General features: G+C 35.1%; 1 protein-coding gene across 1 annotated transcript in view; it reads right to left on the bottom strand.

Annotated features, from left to right (window-relative positions):
- The window catches only part of Ca-alpha1D (Ca[2+]-channel protein alpha[[1]] subunit D), a 132,995-nt gene that overhangs the window by 105,201 nt on the left and 1,938 nt on the right, over positions 1–25,856 (bottom strand). Inside the window, exons 2-17 of the mRNA XM_088264161.1 lie at positions 25,104–25,209; positions 24,144–24,283; positions 21,352–21,458; positions 20,197–20,349; positions 17,787–17,971; positions 16,669–16,772; positions 14,534–14,694; positions 12,038–12,254; positions 11,255–11,357; positions 9,398–9,549; positions 8,318–8,528; positions 6,945–7,065; positions 6,549–6,643; positions 5,758–5,873; positions 4,473–4,582; positions 1,825–1,942 (exon numbers count right to left, since the gene is read on the bottom strand). Coding sequence (XP_088120287.1) covers positions 1,825–1,942; positions 4,473–4,582; positions 5,758–5,873; positions 6,549–6,643; positions 6,945–7,065; positions 8,318–8,528; positions 9,398–9,549; positions 11,255–11,357; positions 12,038–12,254; positions 14,534–14,694; positions 16,669–16,772; positions 17,787–17,971; positions 20,197–20,349; positions 21,352–21,458; positions 24,144–24,283; positions 25,104–25,209 — 2,199 coding nt within the window. The remainder of the gene's footprint in view (positions 1–1,824; positions 1,943–4,472; positions 4,583–5,757; positions 5,874–6,548; positions 6,644–6,944; positions 7,066–8,317; positions 8,529–9,397; positions 9,550–11,254; positions 11,358–12,037; positions 12,255–14,533; positions 14,695–16,668; positions 16,773–17,786; positions 17,972–20,196; positions 20,350–21,351; positions 21,459–24,143; positions 24,284–25,103; positions 25,210–25,856) is intronic.

Below are 25,856 nucleotides of genomic sequence, written 5' to 3'. Positions count from 1 at the left end.
ATGTTGATTGTCAATTGCGTGAAGGCAAGGTGATTAGTCGTGGGCTTCTTTTACCATTATAGGGTAACACTAAATAAATATAAATGTAAAAATCAGTAAAATTTATTTTTACTTTCCTGGGAATTGAACCCGGGACCTCCACCCGTAAGCCAAACACGCTTATCATTACAACAAGGTGGTGGATAATTCATATGAATATTTATAGTATGAAAAATTTGTAAAAACAATGTGGGTTTCTTATATGTGATATTTGACTGAAATAAATATATATTTTCTCTTTTAATTAGATTTAAAAAAAGGCAAATAATAAATGACAGAGATAAACATGACAACCATTATTAATATTTCCAAATGTCCGAAATTTAAAAAAATTGACGTTTGAATAGTTTTTATTCTACTGCATTTTTATTTTGTTCAATTACATACTATTCTACAATAAAGCAGTTGCATTGATAATAAAACACCAATTTTTTATAATACAAAGGAACATTTTTTTGCTGTTGTTTTGATATCATTAAAAAATATAAAATATATATTTTACTACAAACAGTGTGTGGGATTTAAAAAAAAAAGATGTCTGAAATTTCTAAATGGGAGCAATACGTTTTACAACTCTTGTACCGATGTTAATTTCACATAGGCAAGGCTATAGTGCTACACTTCTACTGTGACATCTATATGAATATTAACCTATTGCTTTGAAATTTTAACTCAAAGTTATAAATATGTTTTTATATATTTGTTAAGCTGTGATTTCATCTTCTACTGCTGTGAATATTAGAAAAATATCCTGGGTATTAATTTTGGATTAAGTACTGACTGAATGAAATATACATACAACACATTTTTTGACAGAAAACTAGGAAAAAAAAATTCTACTTAGGAATAGAATAGAAAAAAATACTATCTGTACAGTAAATGATAATTTACAATTTTTATATACAAAAACTAATATCAAAATTATATGTTTTTTTTTAAAGCAAATATGATAACCATTCCCCCTCTATGTAATTGAAAGCTCTAAGAGCCAATTTGTTAATATTGATACCTTTTTTCTTTTATTAAAAAAATAAAGACTTTTTATTTTATAAAATGTCAACTAAAATTTCTAATCAGATAACTACTTCCTTAATACGAATTGATAATAACTAATAAGTCTTGACGAAGCAATTGTTTGCTTCAAAGCTGGTCGATGTTATTACAAGTATTACGTTATAATAATATACAAAGTGACTTATTACGTTATAAAATTATTTATTACATTGTAAAATGAAAAATCTTAAAAGTTAATGTTTGAAGTATTAATTCTGTAATATATTTTCTAAATCACAGGACTTCAGTACTGATTGAATTAAATTTGTAAAGGAATCAGTTGGATATAAGCCTTCTTAAGGGAATATTTTACAAAACTATCTTAATAATTGTCAATTTTTAAAATTAATAGTTATAACTGAAAGAGTTAGGCCTGAGATTCGATACTTCGTAGTGTAGATGACTTTAATAATACTTCTAATGGGAAAAAATTAAAAGTAATCCATTATCTTTATGGTACTATTAGTTCCTGATTTGCTACTTTTAAATTACTATTTATAAAATATCGGAAAAAAATTACTTACTACAAAGGAAATATAAACCAGATATTCAAATAAAATAAAAACTAGTGTCAAAAAATGTCTTGTATAAAAAATTCATCCATTACATCGATAGGCCTCAATGCGTTATTTTTAAGGCGTTATTTTTTATTGTTGTTTGCTTGTATTATAAGACCCCGGTGTTGATACATTTGCGTAGCATTCCTAGGCACCTTATGCCACAGGGTGGTACCTGTTTGTGTTGGAGAAAATAAAGAAAGAACTCCCGTCAGGAATTGGTTTCTTGGTATTTTTTATTTCCACGTCGGAGAGACGCCTCGGCCGGGCAGATGACTTTTTCGTTTTCGGCTCTATTACAAATATTACATGTCACAATTCCACATTGAATTCGTAAACTAAATAATATCCTCAAAAATAAATTAGTTAATATAGGGCTTAATCTGTAAAGTGACTAGCTTCATCAGGGCTCACTCTACAGGAGAAAAAAAAGGAACTGTTACGAAAAGAACTGTTATTGACAGTAACTGCTACCGATAACGGTTACAAATAACACATAAATCAAAATAAATATAAAATCACTTTTTAAACTGCAACTAAGAGAGAGTTGGTTTAAAGAACAATTTGAATATGTTATTTATAGTACCACTTTTTTCACAATTCCAATCACATTCTAAGTGAGGGAAATACGAAATGGAATGGAAAGGAATATTTTATTATTATTAAAGGAATAACCCGCAAAACATCTATTAGAGGCTTGTCTGCTGGTAGGATAGTAAGCATAGGGAGTCAAATGTGAAAAATACATCACAAACATCCAGACCAATTGAAAATAAATTGTTCTTGAATTTATTTTGCACTTGGCGGGAATCGAACCCGCAACGTCAGTTACGCAGTCGAGCGTCTACCCAACTACGCCACGACTAACTCTGTCAAATGATGAATCAGTTTAAATACTGTTTTTAAATAAATAAAATTGTCTAGTGTCTGAATTTAATATCATACTAAGACTTATGACAAAATTTAAATATCAGCATTCATAGATTTTTTTGCAATTTTTGCTGACAATAATGCCAACAACAGGTTTTAACTATAAAAGTGACTGGTTAATTTCCATGACCAGATATTTGACGCGGAAAAAAAACATTCCAACTGACATACAAGTACTCATTGTATTGCCAATTGAAAAATTGACATTTTAGGGACATCATAATAAAGCATGCTGTATTTCCGGTATCATATTTTTGAAACAGTAAAATAAATTTCCTCATGGTGGAACTACTATAATTTTGCTCATTCCTGTAAAGCAAGCCCAGATTAAGTTGTCTTTTAAATGGATTAAAGACAGTAAGGATTATTCTCACACGTTGTGTAAAAAAAATAAACACTTTCTACCATTTAAAATGGTTTTTTTTTCATACTGTTTATAAGCAACTCAACTTTTGAGTATGGACTTTTGTTTCCTATATAAATAAAATTGTAAATATTCCTTTGGTCAATGTGTTAATTCTCCTAAAGTTATTAACAGATCATAGTTTGACAACAACACATTCACATAAAGTGAAAACATGTTTTATTTTAAACAACTATTTTGACCGCAATGGCAGCGCCATCTGTTGAAAGTAACAGCAATACAAGCAATACTAAACATTGCCCGTGGCGGACAGCGTGCTTCTTGACAGCAGCTAAAATATTGTAAACTCACAAGCACTGTAAAATTAATAACATATTGCGAATGTGTGCTTTCTTTTCCGTGTAACCAGGCTGAGCCACAGCATCGCATTGCTGGGTATAACTAGTTAATGATAAAATCATTTTTAAAAAAAAGTGGTAAGGAATTTTGAGATGTTTTAGTAGTTTTTTTGAGAATGACCCATACTGTCAAATGTATAATATAATTAAAATTATGTTTATACTGTTGTAAAAATTAAAATACTCAAACTGTATGTTTGACCAGCCGGGAATCGAACCCAGGACCTCATACTTGCTTTCTAAACTTGCTCGCTTCTAAACTAGAAAGTCTGATATGGAACTGATTCAGCTAATTAAGGTGCTCAGTTTAGATAAGTACAATCTAAGCAAGTATCAATGAACATGACACTCCATTTCAAAATATTTTTGTTTGTTTGAATTGAGATATCGCTCACTCCTTTCAACAACGTCATATATCAAAAAAACTTGATTTTTCAGGAGATCGTTTTTAATGTTTAAAAACATAATCAAATGTATTTAAAATAAATATCAAGCCACTTATTGAACTTTTTACTGTGCCACAGATATTTTTAGGTAAAACATGAATGTTTTTTTCTCCATTTTAAAAATATTTAGTTAATTAAAAATAATAATAAAAAAATTCTGTCCGCCTCCGTAGTGTAATGGTCAGCACGGTCGGCTACCATTCTGGAGGTCCCGGGTTCGATTCCCAGGGGGGGTCAAATAAATATAAGTGATTTTTTCACTCTAATATTTACTCAATATTACCCTGGACTGGTACCTAAAGCGGAGGACTGATCACCTTTCCTTCGTGTGTTAACGATCAAGATAACACTGTGTTTATATAATGCAGTGCCCTATGCACCATTGGGGTGTGGATAAGGGTTTGAATTTAAAAAAAAATAATAAAACAATACCTCTTCTTTAAAATGCAAAAAAAAAACACTTTCTGCCCTGTAGCGGGTAAATATTAAGTTAAAAATATGCCGCTTTTGCTGGGATATAGTACATTTTCTGGGCACTCCGAAAACATACACAACTGAAAATTGACTATTTTTGATATATGACGTTGTTGAAAGGAATGAGCGATATGAATGTATATGTTTATTGAGATAAAGTATAAATTAAATAATTTTTTTTTAATTTCATTGAATTAAATGGTCATATTACCTTGGTCGTCGTTGTTTTCTTCCAATTCCTCTTCATCCAAGGGCTCTTCATCCTCATCTAAAGGCACCATTCTCTCTGAACCAGTTTCATCATACTCGTCATGTTCAGAACTGTGAATGTCATCATTATGTAAATGTATTCGCAACTATATGATTGTGTTCAGAACTGTAAATTTCATCATAATGCTAATGTATTCACAACTAAATAAATATGTTCAGTTCTTGAATGTTTTCCGCAGATACTTTGTGGCACATTTTATAAACTTCATAAAATGAAATAACTTAGTTTTAACCACTTTTTTACTAATAAAATTTAACCTATCAATTTTTTTATATTTTTTTATTGAGTGTGTGGAAGTTTTTGGTAAGAGTATTTTTTAATGTTTTTTAATCAAAATAAAGCCCGATTATGACAAGGTTCTTGTCAAAACCGGTAGGTAAAATTGTTTTAATAAAAAAGTGGTTAAAACTAAGTTATTTAATTTTGTCCGCCTCCGTGGTGTAATGGTCAGCGTGTTTAGCTACCGTACTGGAGGTCCCGGGTTCGATTCCCAGGGGGGGTGAAAATAAATATTAGTGATTTTACACCGTAATATTTATTTAATATTACCCTGGACTGGTTCCTGAAGCGCAAGAGTGATCACCTTGCCTTCATGTAAGTAATGATCAAGATAACACTGCGTCAATTCGATGCAGTGACCTATGCACCATTGGGTGCGGATAAGGGTTATAATAATATTTAATTTTGTAAAATGTATTTAGAATTATCAGTACAGAAATGTCATTATAATGTAAATGTATTCAGAACTGCATAAATGTGCTCAGAGCTGTAAGTAATGGTGGAGACTGACTGGAACATTTCGCAGTAACGTAAAATCGTAACATCACACTCGCGGCGAGCATGTTACGTTACGGCATTGCCGACTGACTGCGATCAGTGCTCGTTTAGAACACAACTGCTGGCTTGTGGCCTTGTGCTCAGTGATGCAATATGCCAAACCAAAAAAATCTGAGTTACAGTCTAGAAATCTGTTTTAAATTTGTGTAGAATCAATAATTTAAAATCTGTTTGAATCTTTGTATTCGTAGTTAAAATGTCGGACGACGAAGACGTGATCTTTGGTTCTGTGATTTTAATAAATTACAGCTTACTCCAGATGAAGAAAAAAAAGATCAGAATCAGAAGGACCGGCGAGCAGCTCGGCTCGCTGTACTGCCTATACGAATACGAGTTGATATACCAATTCTCAACACTCTAATGGTAAAAATATTATAAAACAACTTACTTCTCAGTATCATACATATCCTCGTTAGCGTATTCTTCGTCAGTATCCCTGTTGATATCTCTGGCATCTTCCCCTGCTCCAATTGGTGTTGGACTGTGCGATTTTTTCGCATCATCCTGTGTTCACAAAAATCATGTCATGACAAAACAAAATGAAATCAATGTTGCATTGTCATTTTTATAAAATATCTAAGATTAAAAAAAGAAAAGATAATATTGATTATAAACCCACCAATGTGCATACATACTGTAAGAAAAAATTAGCACATTGTTATCAGGCTGTTTGTTTTATCAACCCCGACCTTAATTCCTATGCTAATTACGGTCGTTTAATAATCACAAGTAACCGCAAACCTAATTCCAATCTATCAAATATTTTTGGCATCTCTGCGCTCTATCAAAAGTAAGCAAATAGAACGCTTATAAGCGTCTCCCACTCTCTACTAATAGTATATAAAAGACACTTTCCAGCGTTTCCAGCAAACAATGTGTTAATAAAGGGTGAATTACCATATTTTCACAGACTATAAGTCACACTGTTTCATCAAAAATTGCCTCCAAAATTCAGGTGCATTTTATACTAATAACTCATATTAAAATAAATAAAAAGCTGATGACATCACTGTCAATTTCCCTCACCAAAATCTAAATTAAGGGTTTTCAGTAAACCTTTGCTATATTTTAATTGAAACAGTTAAACTCAAAATGTTGCCAAATCATGACTTAAGAATAGCAATGGTTCAGGTCAGTGAGGCAAAGATGAACCCCTGTTGTTTTGAGACTACAAAATACCTCGGCTTCTTCTGCCTCTTTCTCGATGGCCGTCAGTGACTCTGCATCGGCGAGATTGTCCACAGCGATAGCCAAGAACACATTTAGCAGGATATCTGGTATTTTTAGGTTAAGGTTGTATTAAATTTAGGTAAGAAACAAAGAAAATAGCGCAAGAACATGTCAAATTTGTATGACAATGTTCAAGGACATGTCAAATTTATTTGATAATGTTCATGAACTTGTCCGAAACACTCAATACTGTTAATGTATTTGATAATGTTCAAAGACATGTCCAATACACTCAACAATGCCAAGGACATGTCTAGTACATTTGATAATGTTTAAGGTTATGCCTATGTATTTAGTTTATTTTGTTTTTCAAGATAATAATATATTTTGACTTGATAAGGATACAGTTGCCGCAGATGAAGAGAATGATGAAATAAATGCAGGCTAGTACACCAAATGTTGCCACACCTCCATAGGCTTGTATGCCCACGTACATAACCGCATTCCAATCTTCACCCGTTAGTATCTAAAAATATAAACACATTAGCTTAAGAGGGAGACAAAACTAGTTTGGCATTTTTGGCATAAAATAAGTATTTAGACCTAATTGTTTTAATATGGCAACCCTTGTTCAGCTTACTTTGACTCACAACCTATCCTAGAACCCTCCCAACAGCCAGTAAAATACAGTAAAAGTATGTCAAAGTTAATGTGGCAGAACGATGTATGATAGACGTTCGAATGGTGATATAAGGAAAGAATGCAAGGCTGAGATAAACATTACTGATAAAGTGAAGAAAGAATGGCAATATATTTTCTCTGCCTACCCCTCCGAAGAAGCTGCATGATGGTTAGTTAGTTTTTCCTTTAAAGATTACAAAAAACATGATAAAGATTACATAAAATGAAAATATACAAAACATGTGTTCGACCAATAGCCACTTATAGGATTGAGGCAAGAGCAGATACCTCCAGAACAAAATCTCGACTTCAAACCTCCGAAATGAAGACTCTCCGATCCATAACCGGAAACACATTGCGAGACCAAGTAAGAAATACCGACATTCGAAGCATGTGTAAGACGGAGGATATCGTGAGGTGGGGACGACAACGAAGGCGATACTGGAAGGAACATATAAACAGAATGTCAGAAGACAGACTTCCACGTATCGCCCTCCAAGGCAACCCTGAAGGACGCAGACGCCCAGGCAGACCTCCGAAAAGATGGAAAGACAGCTGGGATTCGACATCCTAAGAGCGACATGCAGAGGCACAAACAGATCCCTAGGATCTACAAAAAGAAGAAGAAGAAGAATAAGAAGACTCTCAAGTTATCGAGTGAAACATTGTTTAAGAAGGAATTTAAATCCCTTTCTTAGGTCAAGGTTAGTCAAGCAAACATATTTCTTATTGGGAATCTGAGGGTTCGTGGCTTCGTACGGGGCATGAGAGTATTATGACTGAAATTTTTAGACCTGTCTATTTCAAAATAGAACTTTTATATTAGAAGTCAAGGGATCTTGCATCCCTTATTGGGCCTATTGTGACCTCCCACTGTGTCATAGCTCACTCTCAAGACCTACGCGAGAAATGTCTTGGTGGTAGGAGCTTCACCTTCTCAGAGTCTAGTAGTGGCCCTCCGAGGATGTGACTTCGATTGTGAGCGAGTGTGTCACAGTAATGGAGAATGTGGATGGGTGTTTCGCTATCCTCCATACAACATCTGCAGACTGGGGAATCATACAGTCCAATTTCTGATAGTACAAAATAGAACTTACTTGAAAGACAGTTAGCAGAGCTTGCCAAAAGCTGTCAAAGTTGGACCTTGACTTGTCCTGCGTGGAGTCAAAGTTGAACTTCCCTCCAAACACTTGCATTCCCAACAGGGCGAATATCACAATGAACAGGAAGAGCAGCAGCAAAAGGGAAGCGATGGACTGGATGGAGTTCAGCAGGGAGGCCACCAAGTTGGACAGAGATCTCCAGTACCTAGGACAAAAGTGCACATCAAAATCTCTCATTCCGATGAAGTTTCACAAAATTTTAAGAGTGTCCAAATACTTTAGTTTTAAAGAAATAACCAACAAAGCCTCTATTTTTAGAGGCTTATCTTCTTCTTCTTTTTTTTTGTTTAGGACTTCTTCTTCTTATTTTAGGCCTTGCGGCCTGTTTTTAAGAGGGATTAGCCTCCTGCGACGTCGATTCCCAGCTATCGACCCATCTATTTGGTGGTCTGCCCGTGAGTCGTCTACCATGGGGTTGGCCGTACAGTGCGATGTGGGGGAGTCCGGATGGTTCCATTCTCCTCACATGCGCATACCATTGTCTCCTTCGTTGCCTTCCTTACCTAACGACATCTTCGATGTCGCATATTTTCCTCTCGCATTTTTAGGACTGTCATTCTCCGGTCCGCTCCTTGGATGTGGAAGACCAGCTATCCTTCCATCGTTTAGGTGGTCTTCCTGGGGGTCTGATCCCGCTTAGCAAGAGAGGCATGTCTGCATGTAGGAAAGTAAGGATAGGGAAGGCAGATGTGAAAAATACATTGCAAACACCCAGACCTATTGAAAATAACTTTCTTGAATTTATTTTACAATCGTCGGGAATCAAAACCGTGACACTTTGGGGGATATTCCTTTTCACAAAAAAATTAAAGAATGGATTTTTTTTGGGGTCAAGGGATCTTGCATCCCTTATGTCACTGCGACCATATTAGGTCTATTGTGACCTCCCTTTGTATTACAGCTCACTGCCAAGACCTACATGAGTCATGTAAATTTAGACCTGTCTTGGTGGTAGGAGCTTCACCTTCTCGGAGTCCGAAAGTATAGATATCTGGTGTCAAAAATCATACTTACTTGGTGACTTTGAAGACCCTCAGAAGTCTAACGCAGCGCAATACAGAGACACCGAGTGGTGGCATCACCTTGGTGTTGGTAAGGACCATCTCCCCAATAGAGCCTATCACCACGAAGCAGTCAAATCGATTGAACAGTGATACAAAATAACCCTGGAACATATAAAATAAGCGTTAAAATTACTCAATTCCTCTAAACAAAACTTTCCTCAAAGGAGTATGGGCATACATGAACGGCCTCAATTATGACTTCTTCTAACCCTTATCCGCGCCCGATGGTACATAGGGCACTGCATCGTTTTGACGCAGTGTTATCTTGATTGTTACTATCATAAGGCAAGGTGATCACTACTGGGCTTCAGGGACCAGTCCAGGGTAATATTAAGTAAATATTAGAGTATAAAATCGCTAATATTTATTTTCACTCCTACTTGGGAATCGAACCCGGGACCTCCAGCACGGTAGCTAAACACGCTAACCATCACACCACGGAGGCGGACAAAATAACTTAAGAGTTGAAAAGAAAATGAAAGAGTTTCTGCTTAATAAGAAGCTTCTCTCATCCCACAATAGATGTCTCCAGTAAAATTCTGGTGAATTCAAACACTATTTTTCGAGTTTGATCAGTATATCTAGAAGTTCCAAGAATTTGAGTAGTGTGGTTGTCAATCATGGCTAGAACTGGTGAATGCTACACCTATGTATCACTTAAACAAGCCTGTGACGGTCGTTAGTCCCGTAAATGCCCAAACTTCCATATTCTTCTTCACCTATGTTGAGATGTCGAAAAAAAAACTTATAACTAATAATAATAATAATTATAAAACCCTTATCCGCACCCCAATGGTGCATAGGGCACTGCGTCATATAAACGCAGTGTTATCTTGATCGTTTACACATAAAGGAAAAGTGATCAGCCCTCCGCTTCAGGTACCAGTCCAGGGTAATATTGAATAAATATTACAGTGAAAAAAACACTAATATTTATTTGACCCCCCTGGGAATCGAACCCGGGACCTCCAGAATAACTAAAGCCCGTTGAAATTTATTTCTAAAATGGCACTTGTATAATCACCTGCGGTTGTATTTAAACACTTATACCACACTTCAGATAATTTTTCTGTTATATATAGATATTTAAATTAAATTAAAACTATGTTTGTATGGCGTTGTAATGACTCTGTCGAAGAAAACCCATGAAATAAAACATGGATTATTTTCATATAAAACTTGTCTATTGGTATAAATAATTTTTTATTCAGGAAAATATGCTGTTTATAGCACTGACTGTGATAAAAAAATATAGAAAAAGTAAAAAATTAAATTAAAAAAACTCACCTTTCAGATACAGTTTTGTGTACAGAGACTCTTGATGTAATTGAGTATTAATATAGGCCCAATTCTTGGTAATATATCGCTCACTCCTTTCAAGAACGTCATAAATCAAAAAACTTGATTTTTCAGGAGAATGTTTTTAAAGTTTAAAAATATAACACAATGTATTAAAAATAAATATCAAGCTACTACTGAACTTTTTACTGTGCAACAGATCTTTTTAGGTCAAACCTGAAGGTTTTTTCTCCATTTGAAAAATATTAAGTATATTTTAAAAAAATGATTAAAAAATAACTTTTCTTCAAAATGCAAAAACAACACTTTCTGCCCTGTAGCGGGTAAATATTAAGTTAAAAATATGCCGCTTTTGCTGGGATATAGTACATTTTCTGGGCATTCCGAAAAAATGCACAACTGAAAATTGACGATTTTTGATTCATGACGTTCTTGAAAGGAGTGAGCGATATAAGATATTGATTGGATCCCTCAAGCTTAAACAATAAAGGACAATAAGGATACTAACCTGAAAACCTAAACTGTACATTTTCAACATCATTTCCAATGTGAATAAAGCTACGAAGAACGTGTTGGTGTACTCTTGAAAGTTGTCCAACCAAACCGGCTGACTGCAAAAAACAAATATCATTTAACGTAACAATTAATAACCTGATGTTAATTTAAATTATTTCTCAAATTAGTAATGAAGGAACTTGCGAAGGAGAGATCAGACGTTGTATCGCTATCGCCATAAGTGCTAGACAAAATCTGGAAAGACCGGGGTGTGAGTAACAATACCAGTATAAAGCTTATCAGGTGTTTGGTCCATTCCATTTTTCTTTTTGCTAATGAAACATACCATAAAATCAATTAAAACGAGAAAAAATTTACACATTTGAAATGTGGTGTTGGAGGCAAATGCTGCGAATCCCATGGACAGCTAGACCCACCAACGAGTCCATTCGTCAGGAGTTACACTAGGATGGTTGGACTCTGGCCAGTGTCCGTACACGACGGATTCTTCAGCTTTTTGGATATGTTGCGTGTGGCAATCAGTATAGCCTGGAACGACTGGTTGTGATTGGTAGCCTGGAGGGAAAGAGAGGGAGAGGAAGATCCTCCACACGGTGGACCTATCAAGTTCAGGCAGCAGCAGGCACCTCGGTGGTTGGAGAGCTACGTGCAGCGCAGTCAAAGTATAACTGGAGAAGAGTCATTGTTTCCACAAGGTTCACAACCCTCAGTAATGAGGAGCAAGACGGAGAATATGGTAATTTAAAGCTAGTCAAAAGTATAGATGAATGCTTACAGATAGTGTTCCGAAGCCAGCACTCCGGTATTGAGAAACACCAGTACGATGATGAGCCAGTAGAAGGCTTGCGACTTGACGGCCTTGCGGCACGACCTCCTCAATCTTCTGTTCACCTTGTCTAGATCTTTCTTCCACAGCTTGAAACATGATTCCTGCAGGACCTCCCCATCTGGACCTAACCCGTCCGAGGAGTCGCCGACGTTCTGTACCTTACCTGGAACGGAAAAAAGAGTTCAAACAAGGTAAACAAGGAAAGGTGATAAACAAGAAAAAATTATAGGTAAACAAGGAAAGACGTAATACATGTCGCTAGTAGATGTCCGCCTCTGTTGTGTAATTTCAATTTCAATTTATTCAATAATTAATATATACATTACAAACTAACATTTAAGGCGTATACATTAAAAAAACAAATTAAAAAGTAAGCAAGAAGACTCTTGTTAAATGTGTAGAAGAATCCCGCTTCGGAAAACTCCATCGGACACACGGAACAGATCAATATCCAATGTGATATTGTTCAACATAGCGGTAGCTCTTCCTACAGGCATAACCATCGGCAGGTTGGTCCTGTGTATAGGAATGTGAAACAATCTATGCCGACGCTGTCTTAGGTAAATATCGGGAACATACAGACCAATGCTCTGGATAATTTTAGGATTATCGATCAAACCACGCAATAATAGAAAAAAATGCGTGATCAAATACACATACCTTCTAGTCTCTAAACTATTGTGGCCAAGCATACCCTGGAGAAACTCGGTCGGGTACCAGTCCAGGGTCATATTAAATTAATATTAGACTGAAAAATCACTAATATTTATTTTGACCCTCTTGGGAATCGAGCCCGGGACCTCCAGCATGGTAGCCTAGTGCGCTAAACTATGGAGGCGGACATGTGGAAATGTTTCTGTAATTACAAGAAACTCAAATCTCGCAGTGGTCATTGATACATTGGTTTTATATCAGATAAAATTGGTAAAAAAAAAATAATAATAATAATAAATCAGCGTAACAATCGGCGGGTATGTATGCGGAGATGCATGAACGTGGAAGAGGCGAAGAATGTTTGCAAGGACAGAGTGGTGTGGCGCTCTATTCGCTCTGCCTACCCCTGCGGAAGCGGCGTGATGGTTAGTTAGTTTTTTTTTTAGTTAAAATTGGTAATATTGTTTGATTTATGTGTCCTAATTAATAATTTTTGTTGGTTCAATGCGCATTTTTTTTCTTACATCAGATTTTAGTAATGTTTTTTTTTACAATTACCCTGATTGTACTTTATGATTACCTCTGCATTCAAATTTTATATGATACTTGTAAATGAATGTCTCGTCACGGGCTATGCTTAGTGAGGCGTTCATCAAAAATATGATATTGTAAAAAATTATATTACAGTATTGTAAAAAAAAGGAATAAGAAATAGTAAATAAATTTTATAAACAACATTTTGAGTGTGTCCAAATACTTGTTCACAAAATCTGGATTATCTCCAATTACAGGAGTTATTTTCATATTATTTTTTGATATCTCATCAAAGATGAAGAAGAATATGGAAGTCTGGGCATTTACGGGGCTTACGACCGTCATAGGCTGGTTTAAGTGATCACTTTACACACGTGTAACATTCACCAATTCTACCCATTATTGACAACCACACTACTCAAATTCTTGGAAGTTCTATATATATGAACCAATTTAGAAACCTTGTTCATGAATCACTAGAACTTCACTAGAGACATCTATTGGTGAGAAGTAAAGAAGCTTTTTATTAAGCAGAAACTCTTATATTAGTATGTGAGATCCGAATCCTGGATTATAATCACACACATCGCTCACTCCTTTCAAGAACGTCATAAATCAAAAAACTTGATTTTTCAGGAGAACGTTTTAAAGTTTAAAAATATAATACAATGTATTAAAAATAAATATCAAGCCACTTATTGAACTTTTTACTGTGTAACAGATCTTTTTAGGTAAAACCTGAATGTTTTTTCTCCATTTGAAAAATATTTAGTATATTTAAAAAAATAATTAAACAATACATTTTCTTCAAAAGGCAAAAACAACACTTTCTGCCCTGTAGCGGGTAAATATTAAGTTAAAAATATTCCGGTTTTGCTGGGATATAGTACATTTTCTGGGCATTCCGAAAACATGCACAACTGAAAATTGACGATTTTTGATTTATGACGTTCTTGAAAGGAGTGAGCGACATGAGAAACGCCAGAAAATACCATTTTCATTTTTATTATTAAGCTTATAATTTGACCAGATAATTTATTTACAACATTTGAATAGTGTGAGTAGTAATAGAATTTGAGTAGTGTGGTTGTCAATAATGGGTAGAATTGGTGAATGTTACACGTGTGTAAAGTGATCGCTTAAACCAGCCTATGACGGTCGTAAGCCCCGTAAATGCCCAGACTTCCATATTCTTCTTCATCTTTGATGAGATATCAAAAAATAATATAAATTTTATAAATATTTCCATCTTACCATCCTGATTATTCTGTCTGTCATCTTTCTCCGGCTCAATGTCTTCCGCTTGCGTTATCCAGTCCAGATATCCTCTCAGGTCCTCTTCTATCTGCTGCTTCTCCCTCAGCTTCTGGAAGTCACCGCGAGCTTTGGCCTTCTCTCTTTCTTTTGAGAACTCTCTGGAACAGACAAAAGTTTATGAGAAATGGGCAAATTTGCATTTTTTTACTCCATTCAGTAGATAACAGAAAATATTCTCAAAAGAACACGAGCAATTGAAGATCAAAATTTTGTACGGTTTTAGCGCTGATATTTTTTCTTACATGTCGCTCACTCCTTTCAAGAACGTCATAAATCAAAAAAACTTGATTTTTCAGGAGAACGTTTTAAATGTTGAAAAATATAATAAAATATATTAAAAATAAATATCAAGCCATTTACTGAAATTTTTACTGTACAACAGATCTTTTAAGGTGAAACATGAAGGTTTTTTCTCCATTTGAAAAATATTTAGTATATTTAAAAAAATAATTAAACAATACCTTTTTTTGAAAATGCAAAAACAACACTTTCTGCTCTGTAGCGGGTAAATATTAAGTTTAAAATTTGCCTCTTTTGCTGGGATATAGTACATTTTCTGGGCATTCCAAAAACATGCAAAGCTAAAAATTGACGATTTTTGATTTATGACGTTCTTGAAAGGAGTGAGCGATGTGTCCTTTTCATTAGGTGTGTACAAAATCAATAGTATTTTTCTCAAATATTGACTGACTTTAGTATTTCTTTCGGGAATTGGTGGAGGAATATTAAACTACTCAAATAGAAAAAATATATATTGAGAAAAAAAAATAGAGAATTTTTTCAATCACATGAATGTGTCAAGATCGTTTAAAATTGGCTCATCTTCAGAATTTTCACTATCGATACGCATCCTCCAATTGGTAAACATTATAATTTCATTGTCACTATCACTTATTTTGAGTATATCAAACATTTTCTAGCAATGTTTGACGATTGCCATCAACATCACTATCGAATGAATCTGACATCATAACAGATAAAACTATAGGTTTTAACAAAGTATTTTCATTTTCCACATAAAATTAGACAAATTTGTTGATTTGTGAATATCATTGACGAATTGGACATCATAACAGATAAAAGTATAGGGTTTACAAACAAAAAAATTTTTTCAGTACAAATTAGACAAATTAGTTTTTTTGTGAATATTATTGACGAATTGGACATCATAACAGATAAAAGTATAGGTTTTAACGAACAAAATTTTTTTTTCAGTAAAAATTAGACAAATTAGTTTATTAGTAAATATCTTTGACAAATTGGACATCATAACAGATAAAACTATATATAGGTTTTAAAAAACAACGTATTTTTATTTTTCACATAAAATAAGACAAATTAGGTCAAATATCATTGACAAATTGGACATCATAACAAAAAAAAACTATAGGTTTTAACAAACAACGTATTTTCATTTTTCACATAAAATTAGACAAATCATAGTCGTACAGGAGAAAGTGACCAACTACCAAAACGTAAAATGCTCAGGAGGGTCATTTAATTCACTTTTGCTTGGCAAGAAAATAAACATCAATGCAGTTAGTCATTTTTAACAAGTCAATATATTATACTTCCAAGTTTAAAATCCTTTGGGATTTTTTCAGGGCAATCAATATTATATATTATTTCGAGAAATAAAAATATGTACTTTGTGTTCTGATCCACTCACATCACATGTGAGTGGATCAGAACACAAAGTATTTTTATTTCTCGAAATAATATATCAATATGATCCACAAAGTTAATGCTTTCAATATTCAAAACAATCAATATTAAGCTAGTAAGATATCAAATAGTCAATGATTACGTTTTTGTAAAACAATGCACTCGGTCACTTTCTCCTGTATGACTACGAAATTTGTTTATTTGTGAATATAATTGACAAATCAGAACTTTAGAAACACGCATACTGCGACACAACCTCCAAGCTCGACCGCCAAAATACACTTTCGTCATCGTGGGTATATCGGCGGCAGCACTTTTGTCAAAGTATACCAGTCAATATGTATTGTTTCTCAGCATCCTTATGGTAAAATTAAAGTACAAAATAAATTATAACGAGATAGACGTACCCGGACAACACACCAAGAATTAGGTTCATGACGAAAAAGGCACCGAGAATCACCATGGAGATAAAATACAACCACTGCCAACTGTTGCCCATTGCATCTTGTATCTAAAAAAAAATGGTTTCACAATTAGTCCAGTTGGATCGCAATAGTGTAAATTAACATGTCACTGGTCAAATGCCAAAGGACTACAACGCAAAAAAAAAATTAAACTCTTTATTCCAAAAATGGTACCTAAATCGTCAACATTTTCATATTAAAAAAAGACACCCATGATTCTAGCGTTGGAAATGCCTATTTCTAATGCTAAAATCATGGGAGTCTTCCGAGAATTCACTCTCCTTTCCATCCCTAGAAAACATCTTCAAACCCTTATCCGCATCCAATGGTGCATAGGCCACTGCATCATATAAACGCAGTATTTTTTTGATCGTTAACACATGAAAGAAAGGTGATCAGCCCCCCGCTTCAGGTACCAGTCCAGGGTATTATAGAATAAACATTAGAGTGAAAAATCACTTAAATTTATTTGACCCCCCCCCCCCTGGAAACCGAACCCAGGAGCTCCAGTATGGTAGCCGAGCGCGCTGACCATTACACCACGGAGGCATATATATTTTTTTAATGTGATTTTTAAAATTACCTAACAGCAAGTGACTCTGAATTCCAGCTACGGCTTATGCAACACCGCTTATCGTGACCCTACTTGGGCTTTAATTTTTTAAGTTTTATAGAACAATCCTAGTCATGAGTGGATTTACTCTTTATGTTCAAAGTTACTATAATTTCATATAATTCATGATTGAAAATTTATCTTCTTCTTCTTCTAACCCTTATCCGCACCCTAATGGTGCTTAGGGCACTACGTCGTATAGAAGCAGTGTTTTCTTAATCGTTAAACACACGAAGGAAAGGTGATCAGCCTTCCGCTTCAGGTACCAGTCCAGGGTCATATTAAATAAATATTAGAGTGAAAAATCACTAAATTCTAGGCAAACATATGAAATCATCTACCTATTCCAACGGTACTAGAAGTACACTTGCTATATTACCTTTAGCGTATTTTTGTTGTTGATAAAAATAATGGAATTTAAAAAGAAGAAAAAATATGTATATATTACCGAGTACAGGACATCCGTCCAGCCTTCCAGGGTGATGCACTGGAACACGGTGAGCATGCTCAGTCCAAAGTTGTCAAAGTTGGTGATGCCGAAGTTGGGGCCCTCCCAGTACAGCCGGCAGACCTCGTTCTCCGCACACTTGAAGCCCTCGTCCCCGCAGGGGTGGGGCTCGTCCACTATCTTGCCTGGAACGCACACACACAGGTTACATTGGAGGGGAAGCATGATATGAGAGAGTATGAGCTGTCTCAAAGAAGCCGATATTAATTTTTTTTTTTTTTAATGGGAATTGCATTTATTATTTACCGTGCTTATCATGTACAAGGTTTATAGATCATTTAGTGGATTTTTGTTTCTTCTAGCTTATCAAATATGTTTTTATTTGAATCTGTGTTGGGAACAGGAGGGATAATCTAGTGTGGGCCAAACAGGAACTTCTCAGCATTTGCTCATTGCTGGAAGGAAACCACGTTGCACTCCTCGGGAGAAGGCGGACTGTTGACTGTCATCAGCAGATCTTCCGTTCCACTAGAAGAGGGTTCGGCATTTTGTGTCCTACTTAGGTTTATGTAACCAATGTCCTTTTTTATCATGTATGATACTACCTCTCGTGACAGTTCCGTATGAACTATCACGGATATGAATGTTTGGTACAAGAATGTTTAAGGCGGAGACTGACCGGAGCATTTCGTCGTAACGTAATATGTTACGATGCGAGCATTCAGGCAGTCAGTACAGCGAGCCGAGATGCTTGATGATGCTCGCCGCGAGCGATGTTACGACGTTATGTTACGACGAAATGCTCCGGTCAGTCTCCACCTTTATATTTAGGAAGTGTGATTTGAAGGTGAAATAAGGAGTGTGAATGATGGGAACGGAGATGATGCACTGAAATTAGTTTTAGCAAATAAAAACTGATCAGTGAAAAATAAACTGGCAATACATAAAAAAAATCGTAGTTCTTGCATTCGGTCTACTATCATCCTTTTTTGCTAACTCCATGCTTCACCTCTATACATTATGAGGGTTTGGGGGAGGTTTTATCTATCTTATATTTTTTTCCTATAGTGTGTTATAAGTATCGGGTTGTGGTCACGTGGTTAGTGTCGCAGACTCTTGAGTCAGAGTTTCTCAGTCAGAATCCACTCTACCACAATTTGATACCTATTACTAATAATGAGCCGCTTAGGCTCACAGAAATAGTATAATATTGAAATATGTTTGTAAATAATAAAAACAACATATCGTAGTTGTACAGGAGAAAGTGACCAACTGACAAAACGTAAAATGTTCAGGAGGGCCAGAAATAGTATTAAATTCAAGTTTACAACATTTTGAGTGTGTCCAAATACTTGTTCACAAAATCTGGATTATCTCCAATTACAGGAGTTATTTTCATATTATTTTTTGACATCTCATCAAAGATGAAGATGAATATTAACTCCTGTAATTGGAGATAATCCAGATTTTGTGAACAAGTATTTGGACACACTCATAATGTTGTAAATAAATTATCTGGTCAAATTATAAGCTTAATAATAAAAATGAAAATGGTATTTTCTGGCGTTTCTCATGTGTGTGATTATAATCCGGGATTCGGATCTCACATACTAATATAAGAGTTTCTGCTTAATAAAAAGCTTCTTTACATCTCACCAATAGATGTCTCTAGTGAAGTTTTAGTGATTCATGAACAAGGTTTCTAAATTGGTTCATATATATAGAACTTCCAAGAATTTGAGTAGTGTGGTTGTCAATAATGGGTAGAATTGGTGAATGTTACACGTGTGTAAAGTGATCACTTAAACCAGCCTATGACGGTCGTAAGCCCCGTAAATGCCCAGACTTCCATATTCATCTTCATCTTTGATGAGATGTCAAAAAATAATATTAAATTCAAGTATTTTTGTTAAAATTAAAAACACAAATATTTATCTTTTTTAACAAATAAGTTATTTGTTTTCACGCAAATAAGTTATTTGTTGTCCGCCTCCTTAGTGTAATGGTCAGCACGCTCGGCTACCGTTCTGGAGGTCCCGGGTTCGATTCCCAGGGGGGGGTCAAATAAATATAAGTGATTTTTTCACTGTAATATTTATTCAATATTACCCTGGACTGGTACCTGAAGCGGAGGGCTGATCACCTTTCCTTCATGTGTAAACGATCAAGATAACTCTGCGTTTATATGACGCAGTGCCCTATGCACCATTGGGGTGCGGATAAGGGTTAAAAAAAAAAAAAAAAAAGTTATTTGTGCGTTAATATTATTTTTTGACATCTCATCAAAGATGAAGAAGAATATGGAAGTCTAGCCATTTACGGGGTATTGTTTGTGTGTTGTCTTAGTGGGTGGTGCTTTTTGTGATTTGTTTGAGGGATCTTGAGGAATAACACGAGTTATGGTCCTTACCTGTGGTGTTGTTGTGGCACGCTTTATGCAGCTTCCCCGAGAACAGCTCGAGCCCGATGATGGCGTAGATGATGATGACAAACAGCACCAACAGCGCAATGTGGAATAAAGGCACCATGGCGCGTAATATTGAGTTCAAAACTACCTGTAAACCTAAAAATAACACATTTCTTAGCTTGTGAGTTGCGTGGGAAGTGTGTCTGAGGAGGGTTGTCCATCACACTACAAACTAGTCAGACTCACTTAAATGAAGTAGAATCTATTGGTTTTGATATTCAATTATTTAAGATTATATATTTATTTTATTTATTTATTTTATTTTATTTATTCTGGAATTGTACAGCTTACATATAAAAAAAATTATATAATAAACAATACTTACATTAACAATAATAAATATTACATTACAATAACAAAAAATAGTTACGTTAAAAAAAAAACAATTAAACAATTCCACATTTATGTTATAAAACTATTCAAATACATTCAGAGATTTAAAAAAGGGTATGATATAAAATGATTGATTTAGCAGGAAGGAGAGTTACATAACAAACTAATTATTTTTGAGACATATAAACAGAATATTGTATCGGGTTGTGGTCCTGTGGTAAGTGTTGCAGACTCTTGAGTCAGAGTTTCTCGGCTCGAATCCACTCTACCACAATTTGATACCTATTTCTAATAATGAGCCGCTTAGGCTAAAAGAAATAGTATGAAATTGAAATATTTGTATAAATAATAAAAACACAAATATTTTTCTTTAAAAATATATATATATATATATATATATATATATATATATATATATATATATATGCGATAAATGCTTGTGCATAACAGGCAGAGGTAATTTCAGGCTATTAACACATTGTTTGTGGGAATCACTTAAAAGAGTCTTTTACATATTGTTGGTAGAGAGCGGGAGACGCTTATAAGCATTATATTTGCTCACTTTTGGTAGAGAGCAAGAGATGCCAAGAAAACATAGTATAGATTGGAGTTGGGTTTGCGTTTAGATTAGTATACGACCGTAATTAGTATGGTAATTAGGGTCAACGTGTTAAAAAACATAAAAAATACCAAATTGATTAGAAATTTAGGTACTTTGGAAAATTGTAGAGTAATTTTGTAAACCAAAAAAATATGATTACTTACTGGGGACACCAGACACAAGCCTGAGTGGTCGCAGCACTCTGAAGGCCCTGAGCGCCTTCACATCGAAACCCTCCTTCATTATATTTGATAACACAGTACTTATCATACTGAAAAAGAAAAAAAACACTACTTACATATCGGTAGTGTAAAGGCAAAGGGGTATATCTGTCTCAGACCAAGTTTTACAGGAGAGCAAAAACAAACTTGTGGAATTAAATAACTCATTTGTTTTATGTATTTTTATATGTACATATCTCAATAAAACTAAATAAGTAGTGCAACTACAGCTATATCCTTTTGCTAGATTATGGAATACACTATTTTAGAAATTTTGTGGAACTAACTTAGAAAATGAAAAATTTGACAGATATACCCTTTTGCCATTACACTACCGATATATGCGTATGCTCGCATTGCATTTATTCTCTTATACTGCTGTGAAACATGGCACCTTACAAGGGCTAAGAGCAGCCGTGTACTTAGCTTTGAGAATAGGTGTCTGTGAAGAATTTTAGGCGTGCTGTGGTTCGACTTCATGAGGAATAAAGAGATAAGGCGTAGGACACAGTTGGTCGAAACTGTCGTCAAGACAGGCGCCATGGCGTAGTTGGGTAGACGCTCGACTGCGAAACTGGCATCACGGGTTCGATTGCCGCCAATTGCAAAATGAATTCAAGAAAGATTTATTTTCAATTAGTCTGGGTGTTTGTGATGTATTTTTCACATTTAACCTTCCCTATCCTTACTATCCTACCTGTAGACAAGCCTCTAAAATACACTTTGCGGGTTATTCCTTAAAAAAAAGGCATTCAGTTGGTTAGGTCATGTACTCTGTACGCCTTCCGAGAGCCGCCATCAAGCTTGCCTCTTTTACAAGGCATCAAATTCGCGCCGCCCAGGACGACCACTGCTGACAATCCATCAGCAGTTCTCATCTAAACTTCGGGACATGAACTTGACTTGGGAGGATGCAAGGGAGTTGGCAGCCGACAGAAAAGCCTGGAGACAGTTTGTGGACTCCATATACTCCACACGATATGGTAAAATAAATATAAACAGACCACAGACGCCATATGCGGATTCGGTAAAATAAATGTAGAAAAAAAATATGCTAGAAAGATATCCATTTCATCACAACTGGGACATTTGCATGTATATTTGGCATGTTCAATTAATATGTAGACTGACGTCATAAAACAAAATATACTTTATTTAGAAGTTACATGTCTGTTTCCTCTTCAAAGTATTCACCTCCCCGATACACACACTTATCCCAACGGTGTTTCCGCTTTTGGAAACAGTCCTGGAACGCTTCTTTTATGATGTCGTTCAGATCCTTTGTTTTATTTGCCTTAATCTTGGGAATGGTCTCAAATCTTCTTCAAAAACCATGATTTTGGATTTGCTGCACATTCAAAAGCAAATCATTTTCCTTGCACTCATAATATACCTTTGTCAACAGTGTCTGCAAGTCTTCTCTACTATCAGCAGGAAGCATAGTATCGTCTATAAGCGCCCTTGAGGAAGAATTTAAGAAAATGGCTCTAAATAAATTATCCAAACATATTATTTTTATCTTCAGCATAGAAAGGGCAACTTAAAGTCAAATTGATCATTTTGGTTAATTTATTATTCAGCAGTCATTTTGTGGTAACATGTATCCATTTTTAACCCTTTCAATGCCGAAAGGTATGAATATGGCCGCACTCAGCAGGCCGCGATTTTTTTTCAACAAAAAAGTAAAAGCTTTTAAAAAGATGACTGTAACTTTGATAATATAAGTAAATTGTAATATTTTAGTATTTCTTGAAATTCCTAATAGATGTTTCTATATATTCTTATGAAAAAATATTGCAATTGGATTTGATATTGGCTTGCGACAGGCACAAACGAGAGCGCATTTACACGCTCATTACTCATGGCCGGCCTGGCAAGCGCGGAATTGGAGAGCGCGTTAATTTAAATTTCACTTGACAAATACCACTGATGTGGAATGCAACAAAACAAGTGTCACAATAGATTTTAAGAAATAGTGGTATTTACCAAGTGAAATTTAATTGAAAACTGATCATTTTAGCTCCAGAATCAAACCTTTCAGTTTTTTTATGCAACTATCCATGTATAAAATAAACAGCCATGGTGACATAACACATCCCTGTTTAACACCTTATGAGATGCGATACCAAGATAAAAATCAATAAAAATAGTCAAATAAAATCATTTGGACTTACCCTATGACAACTATAGTAAAATCTAGAATATTCCACCCGTTTCGTAAGTATGCAGTCTTTCATGCAATTATCTATGTATAGATTAAACAGCCACGGTGACATTACACATCCTTGTTAAACACCTTGTGAGATGCTATCCCAAGATAAAAATCAGTAAAAATAATCAAATAAAATCATTTGGACTTACCCGATGACAACTAAAGTAAAATCTAGAATATTCCACCCGTTTCGTAAGTATGCAGTCTTTCATGCAATTATCTATGTATAGATTAAACAGCCACGGTGACATAACACATCCCAGTTTAACACCTTATGAGATGCGATACCAAGATAAAAATCAGTAAAAATAATCAAATAAAATCATTTGGACTTACCCGATGACAACTATAGTAAAATCTAGAATATTCCACCCGTTTCGTAAGTATGCAGTCTTTCATGCAATTATCTATGTATAGATTAAACAGCCACGGTGACATAACACATCCCTGTTTAACACCTTATGAGATGCGATACCAAGATAAAAATCAATAAAAATAATCAAAGAAAAACATTTGGACTTACCCTATGACAACTATAGTAAAATCTAGAATATTCCACCCGTTTCGTAAGTAGGCACCTTGATGCATTATAAAACCGTATGCTATAATCTTCATCACACATTCCGCCGTGAATATCACGAGGAAGATGTATTCAATCTTTTCCTGTAACGGACACAAACAAAAACATTCTAATTAAACAGGAAAAATCAAACATATATCAAAATTGGTTCAGTGGAATCGCTACTTAAAGGCCAATAATCAATAACTGACTGGTTGTGATCGGTAGCCTGGAGCGGAAGAGAGGGAGAGGAAGATCCCCACATGATGGACCGATCAAGTTATGACAGTAGCAGGCACCTCGGTGGTTGGAGCGCTACGTACAGCGCAGTCAAGGGATAAGTGGAGAAGAGTCATTGCTTTCACAAGGGTCACAACCCTCAGCAATGAGGAATAAGACGGAGAAGAAAGAGTTACTTTCAACATAAAGAGTAAACCCACTCACAAGTAGGAATAGGCTATAAACTAACCACATTGGAGCCTAAGTGGGGACATGATAAGCGGTGTTGCATAAGCCGTAGCTAGACTACTTTCAATCATGAATTACGTGAAATTATGGTAACTTTAAATATAAAGAGTAAACACACTCATAAGTAGGAAAGGGTATAAACTTACAAGTTGGAGCTGAAGTGGGGAAATGATAAACGGTGTTGCATAAGCTGCAGATAGAATATTTTCAGTTTCATTTTTCTGAATTGAGATAATTAGTATTTTTAAGGATGTAAACCTATATAAAATTTTGGATGTAATTTTGTTTTTATTGATTAGGCATTAACTTTATGGAAAAACTTTGATATAAAAATAATATAATTAAATTTAAATATAAAAATAAAGCGCTTGTATAAGACCACTTTTTGAAGACCAGTTTCGAGAACTTGTCACATAAAAATGTATATTTTCACATAATAATAATAAATAAACTTACCAAATATGAATTGGTGACATTGGAATCACTGTTTGGGTACGGGGTGTAAACGGCCAACGCCACGCAGTTGGCAAAGATTGTCGACAAAATCATCCATTCAAATGGTCTGAACAGGACCCGTTAAGGAAAAAAAATTACGACATTTTTAACATAACATAGACAATAATATAGACAGGGACCGTATGTTAGCCGGAATAACCTGACCCCCAATATGTGCCTCACCTGGCCATATAGGTAAGGGGGGCCCTCATGCCCTGGAGAGAATAAATACTTTGGAGAAACAACTTTTTTTGCAAAGGGAAACTACCACATTAAAGGCCCATGTGGCATCGCAAGCGACAGCAATGGATTATGAAGTATAAATTGTTGCTGCAGACCAATCCACAGGATTGAGACCACGTGAGAAGAACAGAACATTATAAAAAAATTTTAAAAATAAAACCCTTATCCGCACCCCAATGGTGCATAGGGCACTGCGTCATATAAACGCAGTGTTATCATGATCGTTTACACATGAATGAAAGGTGATCAGCCCTCCGCTTCAGGTACCAGTCCAGGGTAATATTGAATAAATATGACAGTGAACAAATCACTTATATTTATTTTACCCCCCTTGGGAATCGAACCCGGGACCTCCAGAACGGTAGCCGAGCGTGCTGACCATTACACTACGGAGGCGGACATTATAAGCATAATAATAATAATTTTGGATGATTTATATAGCACTATTTTCGTAAAATACTACCTCAAGGG

Source organism: Brachycentrus maculatus, unplaced genomic scaffold, assembly GCF_059751285.1.
Source record: "Brachycentrus maculatus isolate JH-2025_06_01 unplaced genomic scaffold, ASM5975128v1 h1tg000216l, whole genome shotgun sequence".
In the NCBI taxonomy this organism is placed as follows: Eukaryota; Metazoa; Arthropoda; class Insecta; order Trichoptera; family Brachycentridae; genus Brachycentrus; species Brachycentrus maculatus.
The sequence above is the reverse complement of the archived record's forward strand: the minus strand, read 5'-3'. Positions and strand labels throughout refer to the sequence as shown.